The 13,633-nt window shown below is 46.6% G+C and overlaps 1 protein-coding gene across 4 annotated transcripts in view; it reads left to right on the forward strand.

The window, feature by feature from the left end:
- COX4I2 (cytochrome c oxidase subunit 4I2) overlaps positions 1-8,205 on the forward strand; it is a 215,565-nt gene extending 207,360 nt beyond the window's left edge. For all 4 annotated transcript variants that reach the window (XM_069650979.1, XM_069650977.1, XM_069650976.1 and 1 more), the window contains exons 4-5: positions 6,475-6,606; positions 7,691-8,205. In XM_069650979.1, the coding sequence (XP_069507080.1) occupies positions 6,475-6,606; positions 7,691-7,827 (269 nt within the window). In that variant the 3' untranslated portion in view covers positions 7,828-8,205. The remainder of the gene's footprint in view (positions 1-6,474; positions 6,607-7,690) is intronic.
- Positions 8,206-13,633: the final 5,428 nt, after the last annotated feature.

The following is a 13,633-nucleotide window of genomic DNA, read 5'->3' on the forward strand; positions in this document are numbered from 1 at the left end:
GGGTGCATAAAAAAGGGTGAACCATTGGTACGTCAACTGTTCTGAAAATGTAATATTAATCCTGCCTTTGGCCTTGTGGGCACACCACAGATTTGGCCCTGGGGTGTCATAGCCACCAAGGAAACTGGATTCCCACAGGTGTCTTTTCAGATATGCACGGGGTTCCCTAAAGAGGCATCACGTGTGTGAATTGCGCTACAATTTCTTACCCAGAATGCACTGCAAAGTTGTAAATTTGACAAATGTTCACATATTTCCCACTGGGAAATTACAAATGCTTGCAAAACACCATGTCCTACCTTCCCATGCTCGCACAGATGTCCTGACGAAAACCAGAACTCTCATGCATTGGCGCGCTCATCTGGGTGGAAAAGGGTAAACCATTGGTATTCCAACTGCTCTGGGAGGAATAGAATTGATGGGCCCCTGGTTCCTTCTGGGCTACACCTGCCTGATGGTTGCTTTCCCAGGGCACGGCTGAGGCCTTTGCGGGGACCCCATTCCCTTCATACCTCTTAGGTCAGACCCTGATCAGCACCATCATAGGATCCCTGGACCTGGTGCAGAGTCTTGTTGCCGGTGCGTCCTGGCCTCCACATTTCCCCACCTCATGGGGTTCGGGAGGGCCAGGCTCCTGGCATCCCCGGGGCATATGGCTGTGCCGCATGTCTGTGGTGTCCCACGGCTACCTGTAAGGGACAGCCCTGGAGTGCAGGCCTCATGACGGTGCCCGTTGGGAAACCTCTCCCCAGGTGGGCTTCGGCGCATATCGGGACGGCGCACACTGGCATCTGTGGGTGTTGCCCCAGCCATTGTGCACCTTCCTCCTCACATAGGTGTACTGGCACCAAGTACAGTGGCGTTCCTGGAGAGTCCCGGTGGGGTCCTTGTCCCTTTCCGAAGGGAAAGGCTTTAACACTGCCTGGCCAGACCCCAAGGGGGGTGACCCCTGTCTCGGGTGCCTGTCTCCATGGGTCCACCAAAAACTTGCTGGAGCTCGTTCTGTGTAGACACGAGGCCCAAAACCCCCTGACTCACGCAAGTTTCTCCCTGTGCTGCAGAGAGCTTCCTCCATTTGGAGGGGTGGTTTATGGCATTCTGTTGCAGATCACTGCTCGGCTGCACACGGGCACAGTCTCTATGCATACAGCTGAGACGCGATATGCAAGGATTTCAGACTGCATCTGAAAGTCATGCTTTGCTCAACAGCACAACCTCAAACAATGAAACGTCCAAAGCTGTATGTGTCTCGGGCGTTGTACACATTTTACTGTAAGGGTGACTATTCTGACAGAGGCAATGAGCACCATACCAAGTATGCATTGCATGCTCAGAAAAAAATCACATTTGAATTACTAGCACAGACACGTTTGATAAATTGGTGGTCATTCTTATGTTTCCAAAATAGTGTTTTTGTGCAATGCAGCCAGCATCCTATATTCAGGGCACATACATCATTCAACACTTAGCTCCGCCCCTCCTACCCACACCACTGACAATCTGGCCACAGTCCAGCCCCCCCCACGACAATCCAACCCCCCCTCATGCAAAATGGGGGTGGGGAGTGCAAGGTGAGGTTTCCCCAGTACATTTTGTCAATTTCTAGCACTGCCCATGGGCCAACAAACAAAATAACAAATTGTACCCTCCAGAGCAGGAGGAGCTGGTTATCTGCTGAGTGGGCCACTCACCCCACCACCCCCTATAAGGAATCCCTTGTACTGTTTGGCCCCTAGCCCCCCAATCCAAAATTATTTACTTGGTGACCTAGTGGTCCTTGCTGCTTCCCATGCAAATGGGACCTGAACCCCATTTTGCCCCCCAAACTCCTGGGAAGCAGCAAGGATGTGCAGCTCCTGGGGGGCAGATTTGGAGGCTGGCCCACAGGCACAGGGCCAACCTCCTGATGCCCAAGTTTGACACTCTACATGGAGTGTAAGGTTTTGCCTTCCTTGTGGGCAAACAGGTGCAGAACAGCACCCATCTGCCCACAAAGGAGGATAAATATTGATTTAAACATTTAAGATTTTCTTCATGTTACTTTTGATTGTTACTAGTGTGGAGTTGCTGACTGTTCCCTGCAGTTGGCACCGATGGTGCATCCCTACATACTCCTTTTGCATGCTATCCATGTGTATCGAGGCCTGGAGTTTGATGAATTATGACAAGCCTTTTGAAGCAGAGACCCCAAGACCAACCATCTATTCTTTTTATTTATTTATTTTTTCCCAAGCTAGCCTTTGGAAACCAGATTTTACTCGACCAAGGCCTTTGTGTGTGCTTTTATATTCTTATAGTGCATACCTGAGCTCGGTTAGGTTTGGAAAGTTCTCTGCAAAGGTTTTCAAGTGCCCCATTTTGACAGTTTCGAACTGCCCTTGAGTCACAGAACTCGGCAGGTCACTTTAAATTTCAAATGCATTGATCCAGAGTGAAATATATGTATGGTAGAATGAAATGGAGCTTTAAATGTTTCCTGGTTTGCTTTTACATTCCACCTTATTTTGGATAAAGTGGAACCTGTGCAAATCTAGTCACTGAAATTATATAGTGGTGCTTTAACTAAGGTTACAGTAAGCCTCATTTTACATCATTTTGTACTCCCAATACATACTACAAACGGTGTGGTAGGGCAGAGGAGGCAGGCGGAGGCATAGAACGTTGCTCTAGTCCCTACTTCTAAGACTAATTTCCTATGCTATAAAATAAGAAAAAGGTTAAAGGGGTGTCTCGAACAGTCCTATGTGCCAAACCTTAGCTAACCTAACACTATGCTATAGAAAAGATGGAAAGAAGGATACTAAGCCATCGCTTCGTTAAGGGTTACTTCACCCCTGGAAGTAGTGGTGGCTGGTTTCTGACCTTCACCCAAGAGTTTGGAGAAACTTGTGGCTCAAAATAAAAGCATGTTTTCAAAAGAAATGTCTCTCAAAGTTTCTGTTGTGCTCAAAACAAGGGCCTCCTCCTCCAATCATAGGACTGCTTCTCCAGGGCTATACAGATTTACAATGGGAGTCTCTGTAGACCAAGTCCAAGAATATTCAGGTAGACGCATGACTTCCTTGGTCTGGTTCACCATTTCTTTACCTTCCAGTGGTTTGATACTTTCCTTAGCCCTGGGTGGCTCTGGCCTGCTTGATGGCTGTTTGTTTACCCCCTTCCCGTGGAATCTGGCCGCTCTGGTGTAGTCCAAGTCCTGATGGGAACGTTTGGGTCTGTGCTTTGGGACACGAGTACCTCTTGCTTGTGGTGGTTCCTGCCTCAGCAGCCCCACTCTGGCTCAGTTCTGCCTCCATCAAAGCTACAGCTTTCTCCATGCTGTGTCTGGATTCCACCCACCACTGTCTGCTTGCAACCTGCTCCTCCATCTGTGTCTCAGCAGGCCTGCATTCTTTGCTCTACGGTGGATTACCCCCCCACCCCCCACCCTCTTACACACTCCTTACTGCTTGTTCATCGGTCTCCGTTCCTCCCTGGAACACAAGAAGAAACTTGATTGTTGCTGGGTTCCACACGAAGATGACAAATGCAGGTCAGAATCCGAGCCTTCTACATTAAAGCATCCCTGCACATTATTGCCCTGCTCACTTCCCATGTAACTAAGAAACATGCCCTGTATGGGGAAGAGATGATGGGGTGTTATCCATCTTTGGGCATTCCTTGTCCAAAGAGGGGGTGGGAGGTCACTCCCATTGGGATCCCACTTGCCCTGCCCCCTATGGAGGCTGTTGCATACCAGGCTCACCTCCCTAGTCCCAACGGGGATGGCTGCCCCTTGGGGACGAGGGATAAATTATGTGGATTTGTCACAATAGTAATTGAAACAAATCACATTTAAACTGCAAATACATTTTCTCTATGCATTTGAATTAGGACATGTTAAATGCAGCTCTTTAAGCTTCGAAAGTTGTGAGGAGTTTTCTGGGGGAACCAGGCTGGGTTCTTATGTGATTAACACATTTCATGTGCTTGGGCCTTGAAACCTAACGCACATAATTTCAATGCACCGTCTGTGGCCTGCAGCATTCCTTGGAAATATCTTTCAGATGCGGCATAACTCTTGTTTGGTTCCCATCCATGTCCTTCTACACCATTGCCTTAAAAGGTGAGATCATACCTTGGAAAGCATTGCAATCCAAAAGTCACGTTCACAATATTTACAATGTTATTGGGCGCGGGCATATTTACATTTTGAAGGGCATCCTATTTAAACAATATGCAATCCAAAACAAAGCAAACTCCTTCGGGGAATGGCTCTTTTGCTCTGAATGGAATTGTCATCAGTTTGCGCCAATGTTCCTGACAGTTTCCCCTTTCCCCATTTCCTGCAGTCCAGGTACTCTGGGTGTGATGTTGGAAGGCAATGAGCACTTGTTAAAACAGTCTCGATTGGACTCATCGCAGCAGGCTTGCTTTAGGCAATCCCCTTTGTCATTTTGTCTTTATAGGGAAGAGGCACCCCCTCTTTCATTGATTGAGCTTTGGACTGTTGGGAGAGCAAGACTTATTCACTGGACCTCTGTTTGGGCGGGCTACAGCCACCCCAAAGTCACCTAGTAGAGAGAAGGCATCCAAGGCAGAGAAGATCTCTGTCCCCCAAACCACACCCACGTTATGGGGATAAACTGCTGTGGACCAAGGCCTCTGGCTGTGGCACTGGAACCAGGATCCTGCACTGGAGGTGCCAGCCAACTGTGGAAGAGGAGAACTGAAGGACTCGTTGTCCTGGATTGGAGCCACCTAGCAACCCAGAAGTGGCATAGAATCTGGTTTCATCACATTGAGACGTCTGCGAGCTGGTTTTACTTTGGCCAATGCACTTGGGGTTTCAAAAGGACTGGTAGTGTTGCTTTGGGCACTCTGTGAACCTTTTAACTGCTTGCTACACTTGGTGCCACCCAGATGCTGGCTCGACCCATTGCCATGGATCACCTAGAGCAACAAAATTGCAGGCTCAACATGAGAGCAACTGACTAGCATGTTAGCAACTTAAAGCCATCAAACGCGTCTGTCTTGAATGCTGACTTGACCCAGCAGAGCTATCGTCTCACAGCTGACTCGACTGCCGCCCCAAACTATTGGAAGCCATCTTGCATTCTCGAATGCTGACTCCATCCAACCAATGGCCCACACCTTCGGACCTGCTAAATGCTGACAGCCAGTGGCATTGCATCTACTTGAAAGTCTTGACATCGCTCGAATGCAGCTAAAGCGACTAGAAGCTGTCTAGCATCTCACTGTAATCAAAGTGGCCCTGTCCCCCCGGTCCACTTTTATGGATCTCGGTGAGTTTTAAGCCCTTGCTTTGCCTTTTTGGTACAAGAAAAAAATCTTTTGAACGTTGGCAATTGCAAAAATCCTTGCCTCGACAACTATGCTGATCAACCCACATTGCCCTTTCACGGTAACTTCAGCTTTTTGTTTTTTACACAAGCGGGATTTTAGTGTTTTTAGCTAGTTGTTTGCATTGTATTAAAGTACCAATATTTTTATACAATCTTGATTGAACGTTATTTTGGAACCGTTGTACTACAGCTGGTCCTGACCTCTTCTGCGATAGGGGACACCCATTTGGATGTTATTGAAACTGCTCTGCACTTTCTTTACACACGCCAATACTTCTCGATGTCCCCAGGACATACTACAAAAAGGGTAAAAGTGGGATCCAAGGACTACTATGGCAGGATAAAACCCCCCGGTGGCTTTGGCAACCATGTGTAAAGCTGCTTGAGGGAGGCGTTAGCTTGCCTAGGTAGTCGTGCCTAATTTTGGGCCCGGGAGCTGGTGGTCCATTATAAGCCCTGTGTGTTGCGGCCGCCCGACGGTGGCATTCAGACCAGTGACATGAGGCAATTCTGAACTGTTGCTTAGGGCACTGTATACAGAGGAGCTGCAACAAGGCCATTCTAGGTAGCTGCCTATGGCCCTAACGGCAGATGACCATAAGGGCGCAATTGTTGCACCAAAAACTAGACCCAAGGTGCGGGCCCACAATGCCAAGCAATAGCACAGGCCCTTGGGAAACACCCTTTGATTCCAGGGGTTAGTCAGCAAATGGTGACTTTCTCTAAACCGCCTTACGGCCAAGTGCTGAAGTACCTCCTCAAAAGACATTGCACCCCATTAGTCAATTATCTGAAGCAGGTTTACTTTTCTGTAGTTTGCATTGTGTCCCATGTCTTAAATTTTCATTGCCTGTTTTTTGTGTGGTTTTGGAGGATTAATAGAATTATTAATATTTTAAAATCTTAAACTTTCTTTGAGCTTTTGTATATACAGACTACTTTTCGAGGACTTAAACGTGCCTTTACACTACCACGTCTACTTTTGCTTTGAGGCCTACAACTGCAAACAGCAAGTCTCATCCTACTCAAATGCTGGAGTGGAACTGTCGCTCTCGTATCCGCTCTGATGTAAGGTGTATCTGTCTCACTGTATCAAGTTATTTATCCGGTTGCTTTTCTCACTCTGCAGTTTATCGCATCAAATTCAATCAAACCTACAAAGAGATGAACAAAACATCAAACGAATGGAAGACTGTAGCGGGCGCCATCTTGACTTTCATCGGCTTCACCAGCCTGATCGTCTGGTGGCAGCGAGTGTACGGTAAGGAAGCAAGCTAGTGAAGTCCTGGCATGCGCATGGTAGAGAGAAGTTGGCCTGGAATGTGCTGACGAGAGTAGAGAAATGTTGGCCTTGGAACCTCAAGGCCGCGATCACATAGTCTGTGGAAGGTCCCTGCAAGGGGTTTGTGATTTCATCCGAGATTTGGTCGATAATCCATTCAATTTTTTTGTTCTTCTTTTAAGCAATTTGGCCACGAGTATGCGAGTGGATACCCCCTTTGCCCCTGTACACCTTAATTATCCTTGCCCATCCCCCCCCACACATTTGCAGCCGAAAACATTTGATGGATTTGGCTTCGACCAAATCTCCTGTGATGGAACCTTCCTATCCCCATTGCAAGGCCTAGTGGGTGAAATGCGAAGTCTACAGGGGCATTCTTTCTTGCATTACATCCCCAAGTAGTGGGAGCTACCTTTATTTTATTTTTCTATTTTGGGATGGTGCAGGAATGCTGTTTTCAACTTGCATCTACACTTTCTTACTGTAAGGGCCTCTGTACATCTGTTTTAGCTTTACTTGCTCTAGCTATTCCTGTGCTCCTACGAATTCCTTCACTGTAATGTACAATATGTATGCGTGAGCAACATGTTCTAGGCTCTACTGTAACCTATCCCCTTCCTACAGGCTATGCATTGCAGACCTGAACCAGCTTGTCAGACGGTCTAGGTCTTCCCCATTCAAGGCCCAGATTTATCTCCATATTTCTCTTAATCTTCTTTCCCAATACTCTACCTCTTTTTGATTTTCCTTTTGTAGGCCCTTCCCTCCTTCAGGGTTTGACGGGTTCAATTTTCTTCTCTGTAGATTGCTCTTCTCTTGTGCTTTCCCAATTCCATTCTCTGGACTTGTACAGAACATACCTTTTCTGCCCCTACTGTAGTTCCCTCCATTATCTTTACCGCTACTGGTTGCATCTTCTGACCACTCCAAAGCCCTCTTGAATGTAGGAGTCTCTTTCCTCATTTCCACAGGCATTGCTCAGTTTCACTTCTGCCCGGGTTTGCTGTTGAAATAATTCTGTGCTTCGTGCCCCATGTGACATGTTCCTTGTATTGTCCTGCAGTGTACCCTCCAAGGCCACACACGCTCTCTGATGAGTGGAAGGCGATGCAAGCCAAGCGGATGCTGGATATGCGCATTGGTCCCATCCAGGGCTTCTCCTCCAATTGGGACTATGAGAAGAATGAATGGAAGAAGTGAATATCTACTCAAAATGAAGGTGGCGTGCCCTTGCATCACCTGCAATAGGAGGACTCTGTGAAGGAGCCAATGGGGGATGTAGAATAGCACTTAACGTAGACCTTCGTGGAATAGACCCGAAGCACAATATACATCTGCCAAAGTTGCCCTCAGCTTAATTGTTTGCACGCTTATTCAATGGTCACTTGTGTTTGTGCCAAGTTTGTATCGCATTTGTGAAGTCCATGTCGTGGTGAATTAATTCTGGCTCCTGAAGGGTGCACTCTTCTCACCCTCTCAATAATGCACCAATGCATTTAACTTCAAAATGAGTGGGCCGGGATTATTTGCAACTAACTTGGTTCTTAATAAATGGAAATAAAACCTACTTGCCACCTTTCCATTGCCTCTTTTGTGTATCAGAAGCTCAAAGGATACCTAGGATGGCTCCCACCAGGGATATGTGAACGGCACAGAACAAGGACCTTGTCAAAGAATAAACCTTTCTGCCTAGAAATACATTTACTAAAAGTTGCAATGTTGGCTCTACAGCGAAGCAATTCTAGGTGGGTCCCCTAAAGCACCATGAAATGTGTAACCCTAGCTGTATTTTGGGGATATGAAAGGTATTGAGTTTAGAGAATCCTATTATCCTGTATTCAATGTTAACCTACTTGTCAGTCACAGAAGATGTACTAGGACAGCCAGTCCATTGCCCTTATAGCCGCTCATAGTGCCTAGAAGGGAAGCTGTGTTTTTTTTCTCTCCCTATAAACTGGCACAGCAACATCAAAGATAAAGCTCCATCAGAGCTCTAGGTGCGTATAAATGCACCACTTCGGTGGACATATGCCTCAGGTACGGATATCCATCCACACACATTCGAATGCAGCTACGACCTATGACAAACTCGGTCTAGCTGGACACTGATGAATCTCACCACGGATTCCCGGGCAGTGACCTCCCATGTGGCCAGGGGACGGCAGCCGCTACCTGATCCTGACCCTTGTGGCAGCTATGAGGGAGGACCACATGGGAGGAGATGGCCACCGAGGTGATGTAAAGGCTTTGCATGAGGCATGGTATCCCCCGCTTTCCCATGAGGAAGAACCCCTTATTGCCCAATACCCTAATGGCCTATTGCCATGTTGGCTCTCCTTCAGGTGGAACTGATCTTCCATATAGAATCTATTGGAAAAACGTCAACATTATGCAACAAAAACCATCAACGGACTTCAAATCCCACAGCCATATTATGCAACAAAAACCATCAATGGACTTCAAATCCCACAGCCATATTATGCAACAAAAACCATCAATGGACTTCAAATCCCACAACCACCTAAGTGCTGTGAGGGATATGGGTTGAAAGCCCGCAATCCAAATGTTCGAGGGAGAAAAGACTGATTATTTTTCCAAAATGTTTGGTCTTTTCTCCCCTGAACATTTACAACTTGGCACCGGCCCCTACCCATACCCCACCACACCCTTACTTACCTTGTGTCCCTGCAACGCCTGTTCCCTTTTACTTCTGTGATCAGGAACCAGTGCTGCAGGGTTTTGTTTTTTTTTTTGGGGGGGGTGGATGCGGGGGACACTCCCGCTCACAATATAGTGAGCCTGGGTGCGGGGAACACCCCCTGCATGCCCCAGCACCGAATGCGTGAATCGGTCAAACTTTTTGGCCACTCGAAATCTTGAAAGGCCGAAATTCGGCCAAATCACGAATTCAGGCTTTTAAGCTATCATTTTGGCCAGTTCTGCTGAGATGAAGGGTGGTGAAGGTTTTGACACAGAACAGCAAGTGTAATGGCCATGCTAGTTTGACAAAATCACCTGTGTGGGGGACATTGAAAAATGTGAACCAACCGGTAAGAAGCAGCGCAAGGATAAGATGTGAAGGCAGGCGGAGGATGGAGGCATGAGTCTGTGTGCAGAAGCTGGAAGCGCAAGCCAGTGTGGCGGAGCGAGGGAGCTCGCCAGCAGAAGAGGAAAAACTTGGTGCAAGTGAGGTGGGCTGTGGAGACGCCAAGAACTGCGAGATGGTCCTAGGCGTCTGGCAGCCAAGAGAAGCAGTGTTGTCCTTACCGGAGAAGCCAGCGTGCAGGAGCAGAGCTGCGAGGAAGCCTGACGAGGCATCCGAGCCACCCAGAGTGGGAAGCAGGCAGCAAAGGTTTGCTGCATAAGCACGAGCAAACCTTAACAATGTTACAGAGATCTGATGAGTCTGCCAGAGCAGAGTGGAGACCCCAGGGCATTTTGGCGACTGTGCCAAAGAGAAATGGAACTTGCAGAAAGCCAAATTGTTTTTGAATCAAGAGGGCAGAAGATGTTTTACACTGAATTACAGAAAGTAATTGTCAAGTTACTATACCAGGCCATCAAGAATGGTATATGCTACTTGAAGATAAAGAGGAACTAGAAGACCAGAGAAGTCCTAGCAAGCATACACCAGGCAGATGAGAAATACAAGAGAAGTCCTGGCAGGGGAGTATGCCAGGCAAATAGAAATCTTACAAGGAGGGTCAAGCAGGAAGGATGTTAAACAAGGAACTTGTTACAAGCAGGAACCAGAACCTTTTGTTAAAGAAGAACTTGCATGACTGAACAGTATGCATCTTTCCTGGCCCACAACAATCCTGTTAGACAAAGGAACTGTTGGACCCAGATACATTTGCGATACCAGTGAAGAATCCAGGAGTAGGGAATCCCTCTCTGGAATGAACGTCTTTATTTTTGGAGAACATTTACGTTTGAGCTATTCTTTTATTTAAGAACACGTTTTGCAAATACAAGTTTCTAGACCTTTCCCTTGTCACTATTTAGTTTTACTGTGAGGGTCAGGATAGATTGTTTGGACACAAGGACGGCTTTTGATTGACATCCTGACAGACAGATCCTTAGTTCTGTTTATTAGGTAGGGAAACTCCTCTTTAGAATATGATCAGTGTGACATTTTTCCAACCCATTTAAGTTTAATAAAGTTTTATTACCAAAACATGACCGCTTTGTTTCGGCTTTTATTACTGACCCAACATAGAACAGGTCTCTTGCACTCGCACGCACTTGTTACCAGCACCCACCCACGTGCCTGAGCTCTTGGGTTGCTTACTGGAGCATAGCCAGCTCATGTAATCCCCAATCTTGGCCAAAAGCACACACGTGTTCTAAGCCTTTTAAGAATGTTCTCATACCGGGCCTTTGGTCTCCGAGGGCGTTACCACTACAATCCCGTTGAGACCATAACAATGGGTAAAGGCGCTATGTAAATTACTACTACACTATTAGGAGTGGGTAGGGGCTGGGAGCGGATGGGTACCCTGGCCTTACCAGTAGCTACCCATGTTCATTGGATTGCAGGGGGTGTCAACTGTAAGGTGCATTTACCTTTAGGCTCTGGGTGCACATGTTCTCACATTGTTAATCGTATACGTTTCTCATGTGCTGAATTCCTTTAGTTGTGGAAGAGTGTGATGGTGGAGGTAAAGACTTCTGGTAAGCTCAAATCCTATTGGCCAGTCAGAACAAGGCAGATCTGGATGTAGTCAGAGACCCTACTTGTCTGTAATGGTCGGCGGACTAGAAAAATTGGCTACTTTAGGAAATTGGAAGATTCTATGAGGGACTTTTTTTTTTCTCTGAAAGGTTGTGGGGTTGGAGCATGTATTGGTTTAGCTAGATCCCTGGCCAAGCTAGCCTTCCAAGGGCAACTACCCTGAGCGCACAATTGGGGTCCTTATTACACGCTCACCGCACCCTCCAACTATCTTAATTCTTGGGCTGTGCATGCGAATGTACAGATCAGGGAGAGGAAGGTGGAGCAGGGAAGGTTTGTCTGCAGACTTTTGGTGAGGGGATTACAATTGCATGCTTAACAAAGCGCGCAATGTCGGTCCTAGCATCCCTACACCTAGATTTCTATCTTCAGACACTCATTGCCCTGAATGTTGCCCCTGCTGCGTTTCTTGTCCCATAACTCAAGGTTTTCATTTCTGGTTTCCCAGATACAAGCCACCAAGCAATAATAACCTAAGCAGCCACATGGAGGTCTTAGTCGTTAACGGGCTACCCGTTTTGAAAGAATGATGCTCTTCACAGGTTTAATTTCCCACGGCATCGTGCACACATTTGTTCTAGTGGTCTCTATAAACCTGCAACGCAGGGGTGTTCCTTCCGTAGTGGTGGTCTTTTATTTTTGGGTAGGTTCTGTAAACATTTTATTTTTGAAGAGATTAGGCTAATTTGGGCATAATTTTACTCCTTCAGTGGGTATTGGAGTTGCGTCTAGTCTAGCCTTTAGAATGTCCTTTCTGCACTCTGGGGCTTTTAGGAAGGTGAAATTGATATAGTATCCAAGTTCTCCTGTCTTAAACCAGAGTTGCCCACGACTAAATTATCTGACCATGGGACTGTCCTAAAGAAGCTAACGTTGCATCGTCCATATGGTGATGTGGAAGAAATGCTCAAAGGCCATGCTTCAATTAAACTGTATGCTTTGTAAGTACAAAGAACCTCAGGGCATGAAGTCCTGTTTTGAGGGATGGGAGTCTCTATACAAACCCCCCTGCCCATTCCACTGCAGGAATCCTGTGGTGTTTTTGTAGCAAATAAAATGCAGAGCCGAGTGGCCATTTTATTTTCCGTTTGTTTTGGGAGAGTCTATAGGGTATAAAGAGCGACCATAAACCAGGTTTCAATTAAGGGTGAAGATGGGTCATCGTAAATAGGCCGGCTGACCTGTGTGAGGCAGCGGCCTCATTTCAGCATTTTTGTGTTAATTTGGATGTCCCTTTTGCTATAGTCCAGTAACTGTGAGGTACATCAGCAACACACGACACAATCCTGTGTCAAGTCCTACTGCATATGCCAAGTTGGAGAAATGTGAATGTTATGCGGCAAGCGGAACTCTTGGGATAGGTTTTCCCTGGAAAGGTGTATGTGGTTCAGCCTGAAGTAGGGGCAGTGCCAGATTGGCTAGTATTTTAAGGATGTGAAAGTTGAAAGTTCACTTGGATTTGAATAGGAGATTACCAGGGACAACTAACCATGCACAGGCCTAACATAACAAAGACCTTTTGTCCGTTTTTTTGTTTTGTTAAATAGAATGTTCAGATATAACGGTTTGGAAACTGTAAACATTTCTGCGCTCCTTGCTTCCAGGAGTTTTATAGCCGTTCAAATAAGACTGCAGTTGCCAGCCCCGGAGTCCAGTCATACTGCTTTTTCAGCCAATGCAGTTTAAAATGCTTTTTCCCTTTTGTTTTGACAAACTGTGCTGTGGCTTTTTCTCTGAATCATTTCATACTACGCCATCTAACAAAGTCTGGGATTTCGAAAGCTAATGCTTTATTCCATCTCTGCATAATATTTTCACTTAGTCAAATAAAAGGTATCGAAACACGCATCTGGTGTGATTCCGCAGTTTCAAAATTGGTGCCAGTCTGAGCACACAATCAAAGACTTTGTATACCTTCCACAATGCATTGTGATAAACATCGTGGACTGTTTTTTTTTTCTCCCCATAGTGATACTACTGGAGACGTACATGCTTCTGAAACTACTTCTAATTGCTTCCAGTCCTATTCACAGGACTCATGTGTGATCCTAGGCTCAAGTTATTACTTTTGCGGATCTAGGTCAACATTTAACATGGCATCAAGATTATGCACACAGTCTGCGATCTAGAGGCTCTGGTGGAAGTGTTAGGATCCCACTCGAACCCATGCATGCCAGCCTTCCCAGGGGCACACCCTAGCTGCACCTGGCCAGACCTGTTGGCATCCATATTCTAACCTAATCCATAACCCTGCTCCCAGTTAATAAATCT

Source organism: Ambystoma mexicanum, chromosome 3p, assembly GCF_040938575.1.
Source record: "Ambystoma mexicanum isolate Mex_15411 chromosome 3p, UKY_AmexF1_1, whole genome shotgun sequence".
Lineage (NCBI taxonomy): Eukaryota > Metazoa > Chordata > Amphibia > Caudata > Ambystomatidae > Ambystoma > Ambystoma mexicanum.